The sequence below is a fragment of the Petaurus breviceps genome, unplaced genomic scaffold (assembly GCF_028583685.1).
Source record: "Petaurus breviceps papuanus isolate PSGF00001 unplaced genomic scaffold, PetGlider_PUasm1.0 174, whole genome shotgun sequence".
In the NCBI taxonomy this organism is placed as follows: domain Eukaryota; kingdom Metazoa; phylum Chordata; class Mammalia; order Diprotodontia; family Petauridae; genus Petaurus; species Petaurus breviceps.
Window position 1 is genome coordinate 69,280,116 of NW_027185761.1, and position 10,225 is coordinate 69,290,340.

The window sequence follows — 10,225 nt, forward strand, 5'->3', positions numbered from 1 at the left end:
TGCACTTGGGTGAGATCGGCTGTGTAAAGCAGAGTGCCTGGCTCTGGTCAGCACCATGTAGATGGTCACTGTTATTGTCCTTAATGTTATTCTGTGATTCTGAGCAGACATCTTCCCACCTTGCTTTTTCCTTCACTTATCTCTTGGTGCGTTTCTGATGCTCTCCTGAGGCTGGGCTCATCCCAGTCGGTGTCTCATTTGGGGAACAGACCGCTGCTGGCTCTGGGCATTCATGTCCAAGACCCAGCCGCCGCCACCTCTGCAGCCTCTGCTGTTCACGTTGGCCGGCCGGGAGGAAGCGCTAACGTGTGGACGCGGGCATTGTCCATGCCGTGAATGGGAGTGATCATGTGGCTTTCCCAGGAGCAGCCTGGGTGTCTGTGGTCACATCTCCCCACGCAGGGCTGCTTGGGCGTTTGATTGAGCTTATCCAGGGCATGGGTTGCTGAGGGTGTCACCAACAGGCACAGACCAGGCCATCTCCTTTCCTAAACAACTGGTCCTCTTCTGGGCCCTCGCTACCTCTGTCTCTTGGCTTTCAGGTTACGGCCTTCTTTCTCGCTAGGTCTGCTCATTCTGGTGTTCCATGCACGCTCTCGTGCTGGGGATGCCTCCCCTCCTCACCTCTCCCTCCTGCCTTCCCCCGCTTCCTTCGGATCCCAGCCAACACCCCACCTTCTGCAAGAAGCCTTACCTCAGAGCATGCCCCTTTCTATCATGTCCATCCCTGCTCTCAACACAGTGCCAGGCACACAAGTGCTGTTGGCTTGGCACAGTCAGGCGTCCTAGCAGACCGCATGTGATGGCAGCTCAAGGCTGTGTGGGCCTAGGAGCTTTCTTCAGATTTGCAGAAGGCTTTACAGCTGTTATCTCCTTTGGGCCTCCCAGCAGCTCTGTAAGATGTCAGAGGCTTTTATCCCACTTTACAGATGAGAAAATGGAGGCTCAGAATCCTTCCTGGACACTTTGTAGTGGCAGCTGTGGGCAAGTCATATCACCTCTGACCCAGATCCCTGAGTCCAGGTCCAGCGCTCTGGTATTCATTCAACAAACACTTACTCAGATGCCTGTTACAGGCAAGGAATTGTGCATAAAAAAATTATGATGATCAAGGACTCACTCCCAGGGAGCTTTTACTGTCTCATGGGGATCTTAGGACAAGGACATAGGTCAGGGGAGGACAGGGACCTGGCAGATCGCTGTGGCCCTGGTAGGTGGAGGAAGGGGAAGGAAGGTGAGATTTGCTTACCCTGTGGCTGGAGAATGCAGTGTTGAGAAATATGGTGTTGGAGCTGGTGGCCCCCTTCGCACTGTGCCCACCCTCAGAAGGAGCCTGCAGTGGCACCTGGAAGGGAGCCTGGCACAGATCCAGCCTCCGGGCCAGGTGAGGGGAGCCGAGCCACAGCTAGTGCCTTCAGAGGGCTTTACGAGGATTCTTCCTCGACCCTCATGACAGCTTTGGGAAGTGGGTGCCCTGGGTGCCCTCACTGAACCCACTTTACAAATGAGAGAATCGTCATTTGGAGGGTCTAGTGACTTGCCCATGGTCACAGGGCTGGCCAGCATCTGAGGTAGGATTTGAACTCAGGTCTTCTGGAATCCAGGTAGGGCACTTGGTCCCCTCTGCCATCTCACTAGTCACCTAGGTGACCACCAGCTTCCCTTCCAGATCCTGTGGTCCTGACCCTGAGTGACTTTACCTCCCTGATCATCAGTTTCCCCAGCAGTAAAATGAGCGGATTGGTTTAGGGGATCACTGTAATGCCATCCATCTGAATTCTTTGGTTCTGGAGAGAAATAAAACATTTATTAAGCCTTTACTGTATGCCAGGTGCTGGGGGTTCAAATACAAAAAAAACAAGATGGTCCCTCTTCTCATTCTAGTAGGAAGACAAAATATGAGTCTCAAGAAAACCAGAGAGGAAAGGGGGATGGCATCCCCAGGTGGGCAAGGGTGGTGCTGTCCAGAGAGTGGACAAAACTCTTCTGGTAGTGCTGACCTCTTGTGTGAAACTGCTCCCTCTGCTCAGCAAGAGTTCTCTGACTCCGGGGTGGTGGGAGTGTTGGAGTTTGTATCTGGGGACCCAGAGGTCCCCCCATGGCCACCAGGCCCAGTTGGCACGCGGGGGCCCCTGCTCCCTCTCTGTGGGCTGGAGCGGCCATGGCGGGCATCTCACTTCTCACAGAACTTGGGCCTGTGACACAACCGTCCTCAGCATTTGCATTGAACTTGGTCCTTTGTCTTTCAGTTGACGACAGCTGTGACGAGTGCCTTTTTATTAGTCAAAGTCATCCTCTCCAAGGTAAGAGCCCCCTTCCCTGCCCAGGCTGTCCCTCGGGAGGCTCCACCTGCCAGCAGCCAAAGGCTGACCCTGCCCCTCCCCCTCCGCCTTTCAGCTCTTCTCTCAGGGGGCTTTTGGATACGTGCTGCCCATCATCTCCTTCATCCTCGCCTGGATCGAAACCTGGTTCCTGGATTTCAAAGTGTTGCCTCAGGAGGCCGAGGAAGACAACAGTGAGCTCCCCTGGGACGGGGCTTGGTTTGGGTCCCTGGGAACCCCCTGGGGCATCCAGAGGCTGCGGGGGGGGGGGCCCACATCTGCTTGGCAGGAACCCGGTCACACTCCTCAGTTCTTCCCATCATTCTGTGCCTGCCAAGTGCTTGGGGGAGCGCGAGGAGCAGAACATGGCCCCAGCTTTCTTAGGGCTTGTCCCACCGCAGAATGATGGGCGTGCGTCTGTATGTAGGAGATAATAGACATTGTAGAAATGCATTTATGACATTACGTTCTAGAATAGATCATTTGTTAATAACTAAGCCACCAATTTAATCAGTCCAATATTGAATAATACAAAAATAAACAGCAAACAATAATATGAGAAAATAAATTAAGTTTAATTTAATAGATTTATAATAAATTGATATTAAAATATAATTTTAATGAAATCTAGGATGGGGGGTTGTTACACACACACACACACACACATACACACACACACACATACATACACATATCTAGAAGCTCCTGAGGACCCCAGGGTTAGAACTGCTTCGACTTCAGCCAATAAGCCTAAATCTAGAGGTGGGGGAAATGAGAAAAAATGAGAGGAGGGATTGCAGCCGTGCCCCTGACACATTCTGATGATGCTTACCACAAGCAGAGTCACCACTGAGGGCTGACGGCGCTCTGGTCACGCCTGCTCTAAGAGGAGCTGTGCCAGTGTTTCCTTTTACCGGCCTCTTGGGCCCAGAACCGGAGCCCGGCCATTTGGCTCCCAGTCCATGTTCTGTCCCTTATCTGGCATCTCATGCCATTAGCAGACATTGGGCCAGTGGCTTTGGAATGGCCTGCAGGTGGCCCAGCTCCAGCATCTGGGCTCCATTCTGTATGACACAGATCTCGCTGGCTGAACCCTGAGAGCAGTCTGAAGGGAAGGGAACTGAGACTGACTGATAGAGGAACTATGACCAGTACCTTTCAGCTCTTAGAGGAGGATCAGAGAGCCCTTGCATCTGAGGCCTGTTGGGTCTCGAAGTCCCAAGTCACATCAAAGCCACCGCGCTTTGACCCGTGGTCCTTGTGGCCATCTTTGTGGGTCCTGGCTTTGGGTAGGAAGGCCAAGGTCAGGTATTGGACTTTTCTTGGTGCTGTCTTTTTCCCTGTCCAGGAGGGCACATAGGCCAAAGCTAGAAGTCCCAGGCAGTCGAGGGTGCGCCATTTCCTCCTTTCGATGTCCTCTTGTCCCCTCTGTGTCAGTTCCGGGCCTGTAGATCACCATGCTCGGGCCCAGCTGCAGAAAAGCGCGGGCACCAATTGTTAGAAGCCCTTCTTGGAGCTGCTTGTTCTCCAGGCCAATGGGAGCTGAAGGCTACCATAACCCATTGAAGAAATGGGAGGGGGGATTCCTAGGGACATCTTTGTACGTGCTCCTTTGTCCCTCTTCAAGGAATTTTAAAATAAGAGAATGGAATTAACATATATGGAAAGGCAGTGTAGGAGTGAGTACTCTGGACAAGCAGCCACACGTCAGGCATGCCTCCCTCCTGTGGCTGGTCTGTCCATCCATCCCCTGCTTCCTCAGTCATTCCCAATATGCCCCAGAGGTTCATGCCCAGCCAGTTGGACGAGGGAGAAGCTGGGAGGACCAAGGCTGCAGCCACGAGTCAGATACAGATAATTAGATTGCCTGGTGTTCCCAGGCATCAGCGCACATGGCTGACCGGATGAAGACAGGCCCGTCAGCCAAGGGGGAGGCATCGCTCTCTTAGCCTGGCAGTCAGCAATGCCCTTCCAGGTGCTAGAGTGTGGCACAGTGGTCATTTGCTGGAGGGAGACAAGCCATAGGTGGCCTCTTTCTTGTTCCCCATCATTATTTTGATGGTGCCGTCGAGGTACCAGGTCTGGCTGGTTCAGAGGTCTTCTCTTTCAAGAGATGCTGCCTGTCTGTCACCCGCTGGTGCAGCCCATCTGTTTGTTGACGGGAACAGGATATTCTCAAGGGACTGAGGGATGAAAAAACCCGTTGGGAGCCCTGGGCCCCCTTGGCTCCACAGGCCAGGTGTGGCCTGTGTTGGAGTTGGGGATGGGAAGAGGGTCATTGCTGCAGGCACGGTGGTCCAGAGCTTTCCGAACTCACCGTGTCACCGCCACCTGTGTGGACAGGTGTGGGCACCTGCTGGCAAGCATTTCTAGGTAGTGCTAGCCTCTGTCCCACCGGGGCAGACTAACGCCTGAGCTCTCAATCCCTTCTCTTCCAGGACTTCTGCTGGTTCAGGATGCTTCGGAGAGGGCAGCCCTCATCCAGCCGCCTGGGGGTCTCTCGGATGGGCAGTTTTATTCCCCGCCTGAGTCTGAAGCAGGTAAAGGGTGTTTGACTGTTGCTTTGGCTCCCCTGCCCTCCGGTTTGGCACTTCTGCCTGCCTGCCACTGTTCCTGGTGGCCCCTGGGGAGCGCTCTGGACCCACACAGACTCCACAGTGCTTCTGGGGGGCCCATCCCTGAGTTCCAGGGGACTTCCCCAAAAGGAGAAACAGTAGGATTCAGGAGCCCCTTGGGCTGGCTACCCTGTGCTCATGGTGCCACCTGGTGGGGCTGGAGAGCATCTGTGGTACCTTAGTGGGGCAGCCGGGCAGGGCTTTGGGGAAGGAGGAAGCAGGAGCTTGGCACGCCCATTAATTCTGCATTTCTTTGTCCTTGCTGGGGGATGGGGGCATGGTGACATGCCCAGGGTCACCCAGCTAGTGAGCACCCACTTATCCACAGTGGCATACTGTATAGGGTCATGTGTGTGGTCACCTTGGAGGTGTGATGGTGGGAAAGGTGGACAGGCCTTTGGCCACTGGGTTTCAGAAACTCTAAAGATTTCTCTGCTGAGAGATGCTGCCTTCCATCATCACCAGACTGCATGGAAACAGATTACTGTTGGGGGTGTAATGGGAACTGGTTGGAAAGCTGTGAGACACCAGCTGATGACATGGCCCATGGCTTTGGTCCCTCCGTTGCCATGGCTACCCTTTTTCTCTGCCATGGAAACACTGGATTCATCACCTCCCTGCACTCAGCTGGGCGGGGCCTGGGACGGCAGAGCCTGGCACAGGAACCTTTGTGCCCTGTGGTGTAGACCCGCCTGAGTGAGCTCAGGCACCCCGTGGTGTAGATCTGCCTGTGTGAGCTCAGGCACCATTTGGGCAGCCTCAGAGCTGGGCTACAGTGGGGAGAGGTGACCTGACGTGGAGGGGATGCTTCGGTTCTCCTTCAGCTGCTGAGTACCCGGCCACGTTTTGGAGAGAGCACAGCTGGAAGGCTTTAGAGCAGCTCAGCCTTAAGTGTGTCTGTCAAAGGCCAGATGAGGTTATCGGTGCTGAATGAGCCTGAGGGATTGGTAGCATTGCCTTAAAAAGCAGTGTCCAGAGAAGAAAGCAGTTAAACCGCACCAAAGATTGTGTATGATTTGTGATCGTACAGCCGAGAAATGAAACTTCCTGCTCATTGTGTCCTATGGGGGATTGTTTTTAAACCACTAATTTCACATCAAAGACACAGTTTCTGAGCTGAGGCACAAACCGTGGCTTGGGTGAAAGTATGGGGCAGAACTCTGTTCCAGGCCCTCAGCGGACCTTTCTCCTGCTTGGCCAGATGCCCCCCTCCCCAGCTGCCTTAACCGGAAAGCAGGCTCCCCAAAGGGCTGTAGCCCACCCACAGCAGCTCCTGGGGGGTGGTGGTGTGACCTAGTAACCAGCCTCTTCTAACCTGCCTGCTGGGGGCAGATGGGCCCAGGCAGGGCAGTCTGTGGGGCCAGTGCAGGCCGTCGGTTAACGTAGAACAGCGTAGACGGACATACCCCTGTGCACACAGCCTTATGCATCTACGTACAGGGGCTCCTGGGAGTGGGAATGAGAGAGGAGCCAGGAACAGAGGTGCCTGATGAAGTCTTGGCCCTCAGTGTGTCCTGCTCTGCTATAAGGCTGGTGTTTCTATTTTTATTTTTTCGTAATAATATTTTAATAAATGTTTAATTTTTATTGCTACTTTTTGCTTTTACCTCATTTACCTCTCCCCCTTCCCTACCCAGTGAACCATCCCTTGTAACAAAGAGTAAAAAGAGGGAAGCTTAACAGAACCAGCCTGTGGCTTGACAGCGTGCGCAGTGTGCCGTCCCTGTCACTCCCCAGCCCAGCCCAGCTCCCTCCACCTTCTGCTAAAGAAAGCAGTGACCTGCTTCTGCGTGAAGCAGCATGTGGAGGGATGTGGTGGTCGTGGCTTTTCCTTCCACGGGCATGATTGCACATGTTGTTTTCTTCATCCTGCCTCACCAGGATGTCAGTTCGTCTCAGTCCGCCCAGGAAATGGGAGTGTCCATGGTCCCCTGCTAGCCCCTCACCACAGTTGGGTTGGCCGTCCCCCCTCCAGGCAGCAGGCATCTTTGCTCCTGCAGCCAGAGCCTCTGGGGGGCCTGGCTCCATGGGGGGCCTCCGTCTTGTATCTGCCCTTCCTGGGGCCTGTGCTGGGCGGAGGAGGCACAAACACAGAGTCACCTCAGGCCTGATTTCAGATTGCTTCTCTCTGATGTCACTTGAAGGCAATGGGCATGTTGGTGACGTGGGCAACTCATAATCAGCAGCTGAGATGTGCAGGTCCGGCCTTGAGTCTCCCTGCTGTGTGTCCCGGGGCAGTCCACTTGTCTGTTTGCCTTGGTGTCCTCATCTCTAAAATGGGGAGCATCATAAAGACCGCCCCCCTCCCAGGGCCATTGTAAGGACCCGTGTTTGTAGTGTTTAGCTCACTGTCTGGTGCATGGACACGACTCGGGGGAAGAAGAGCACGTGATAGATTGGCCCCTTCCACCTTCAGCTTCTGACACACACCTGACTGTGTGACCCTGGACCCATCTCATCCTTTTGCTGCTCCAGGCAGCGCTGTCTGTGTGGGCAAATGGAGTCCCCTCCTCAGGAAGTCCCTGCCCTAAGGAATGGCATTGTAGCTCAGTGGTGGGGCTGCCCCGGACCCTGAGTCAAGAGACTTGAGGCCCGGACCCTGGCTGTTGTAGTGAGTCTGGCTGAGGAGGGGTCCCCGGAGCCTGTTCTTGTGGATTGGTGAATTGCTTGGTTACTGAGAAGGGCTGAATTTCTCCTAAGAGGGCATTGGTGGCAGCATGATGAAGCGGATGGAGGCCTAGCCCTGCCATCCCTGCCCGTGGGCACACATCTCACTTCCAGCTCTTCTTCAAGTCACAGAATCGTGGAACCCAAGGACTCTGGAAGGCCTGGCCCAGCATGGGGGCAGCTCAGAGGGAGACGAGGCTCTGAAAGACTGCACAGGTGTCAGGATGCTTAACAGATCAGAAAGTGAGCTCCACTGCCCCCTTAGGAAGCCCGGGTCTGGCGATGGCCAGCAGTGCTCGGCCCGGCTGCCCACTGATGTCTGCACTCGCCTTGCAGCTTTGTTCCAGCCGTAAGCTCTCTGACCAGACGGTTCATAGAGATGATAAGCAGTGCGAGGTCCAGGGCAGATTCCTGGGCACCAGCCCTGCAGCCGGGCTGAGCTGCCCTGGGGCCACGAAGGGTCCAGCTGCATCACTGAATCGGCCTGTCGTCTGACCCACGATTCTTCATCCCTCTTTTCCACAAAAGAATAGTACGAGATGCTTTATTCATGGTTTTGCTGAACCCTAGTTAAACCATGTCAGTAGCGTTTGCTGGGCTCCCTGTGTTAGTGACCCTGCCAGAGACAGAGCGCGAGCTTGGTCTGGTGCCACTTTGTGAAGCTGCATGGTCATGCCCACTGTGTCCTGGTCTGGTTACTTCAGCTTCCAGGTGTCGGTTTGTACCCCTGTAAAGTGGGGGTGACCTTAGCACCTCCCTCCTGGGGCTGTTGTGAGTGCCCAGAGAGATCATGTAGGTGAAAGGCCCAGCACTTCATCCAGGCTTCTCTCCCTTCCTCTCTCACAGGTTCTGATGAGGAATCTGAAGAAAAACAGGATAGTGAAAAGCCAGTCCTGTAGCTGCGAAAATTAGTGAGGAAAGTAAGTGTTTGGAAACAGCCCCAAAGCACCGATGTTGCTGGGAGGGTTTTCACTGGGGTGACCAGCACAGCCGTGCCTGGCCATATCCCTTAGTCAGCAAATCACCTTGATATTCAGGGAGTGAAATATCTTGATGTTTGTCCCTGTGTATGCCTAGGAAAGCATTGTGGGTGGAAATCCACGGGCTCCTGGGTGGGCCTGGGTGGGCCTGAGCACGCGGGGGGAGCTGGATTTGCAAACATCTGTATTTGGCGTCCCAACACTGTGGGTGTTATTTTCTGACAAAAGAAATCTCCATTTTTCCCACTCTTTGTGGGGCAAGGCAGGCAGTGCAGTGGGGAAGTGAGCTGTGCTGGTTGGAAATCTGGTATGTCGAGGTCTGTGCCAGGCTTCCCTGCCAAGCATGAGCCTTGGATGAGTCGCTTCTTTTTGCCTCAGGCTCTCCATCTGTAAAGTGGGGCTGGTCTCTGCCATGATCACTAGATTGTAGATGTGGGGATTTCTGAGATGGAAGAGAAGGGATTGATTCAAAGCCCCAGCTGTACTCCAGGTACCCCTGATAGGCAGGGCCCCCTCAAAGCCCTGCAGAAGGAAGAGGCAGAGCCAGCTTCACTGGCTAAAGTTCTGCCCAGTCACGTAACTGTGGAAGGAAAAGCTGCTCAGTGAAATCGGACCAGCTGCAGACTTCATGCTTCACCAGCCCCCTCAAGGCCCTCCCTCCTCCCAGTGCATTTTGTTAGATAAGTTCTGATGCCAAAATGTATGGGATGATTGCCCATGTGTAACCCAGATTGGCTGCTTGCTGGCTCAGGGAGGGCAGGGGAGGAAGGGGGGGATAGAAATTGCAAGCCCCCAAATTGAAGAAAAATGTTAAAAATTGTAACATGTAATTGGGGGAAAAATAAAATCTTAGAAAAAATGGATAGGAACCTTTAAAAAGTGGGAAGCCACAGGAATGCTGAATGTTGAACCCTTCTCCTTCTTGTAACTGCCCCAGACTCTTCCGTCTGTGAATCCTCTCCGTCTGTCCGTCTGCATTTGGAGTGTGAAGGCCCCAGAGTAGCCGGTTCTCCCTGGGAAGCCGGCCCACCTGCTAATCAAGGATTTATTTATTGTGATACCTCACAGAAGATTGCCCCCCCCCCCCCCTGTGTACACTCACCTGCCTGGGGCTGGTGAGATAATGTCCCAGAAGAGCCCGCGCTGTCGTCTGCTCCTGAGCCTGACCTGATGGGAGGGAGCTCCGGGCCAGTCTCAGGCTGTGTTCCCCGATCAGTAGGTACCGTAGCCTAGGCATCTAACACATCTTCTGTAACACAAAAGTATGTGGTGTTTTTTTCTGATTCACAAAATGGAATTGTTTTATTTGTCTCATAGATTTATTTTATATTTCTTTTTAAAATAATAACATGTCCTCGTGTGTTTTTTAATTCATGCATTTGAGCTCTTTGTACAGTTTAAAAATGTTAATAAAAGGCAACATCCCAGCCTTTGGTTCTGACCTTTTACTTCAGCGGCTCCATGAGCCAGGCAGCACGTACTCAGCATCCCCATCGCTGCTTTTTCATCCAGGCCATCTCTTGTCCGAGGGGGTAGGGACTGGTTGGGGCATTGATTTCACTGGCATAGAGATCTCCCAGGTGAGCACAGTCGGTCTACCAATGCTGATTGTCATCTTCTCTACAATTTGTAATCCCAGTTC

At 53.6% G+C, this 10,225-nt stretch overlaps 1 protein-coding gene across 2 annotated transcripts in view; it reads left to right on the forward strand.

Moving 5' to 3' along the window:
- The window catches only part of STARD3NL (STARD3 N-terminal like), a 55,474-nt gene extending 45,464 nt beyond the window's left edge, over nt 1-10,010 (forward strand). For both annotated transcript variants that reach the window (XM_069084380.1, XM_069084381.1), the window contains exons 5-9: nt 2,250-2,303; nt 2,398-2,515; nt 4,760-4,861; nt 8,450-8,523; nt 9,521-10,010. In XM_069084380.1, the coding sequence (XP_068940481.1) occupies nt 2,250-2,303; nt 2,398-2,515; nt 4,760-4,861; nt 8,450-8,502 (327 nt within the window). In that variant the 3' untranslated portion in view covers nt 8,503-8,523; nt 9,521-10,010. The remainder of the gene's footprint in view (nt 1-2,249; nt 2,304-2,397; nt 2,516-4,759; nt 4,862-8,449; nt 8,524-9,520) is intronic.
- The last annotated feature ends 215 nt before the right edge of the window (nt 10,011-10,225 follow it).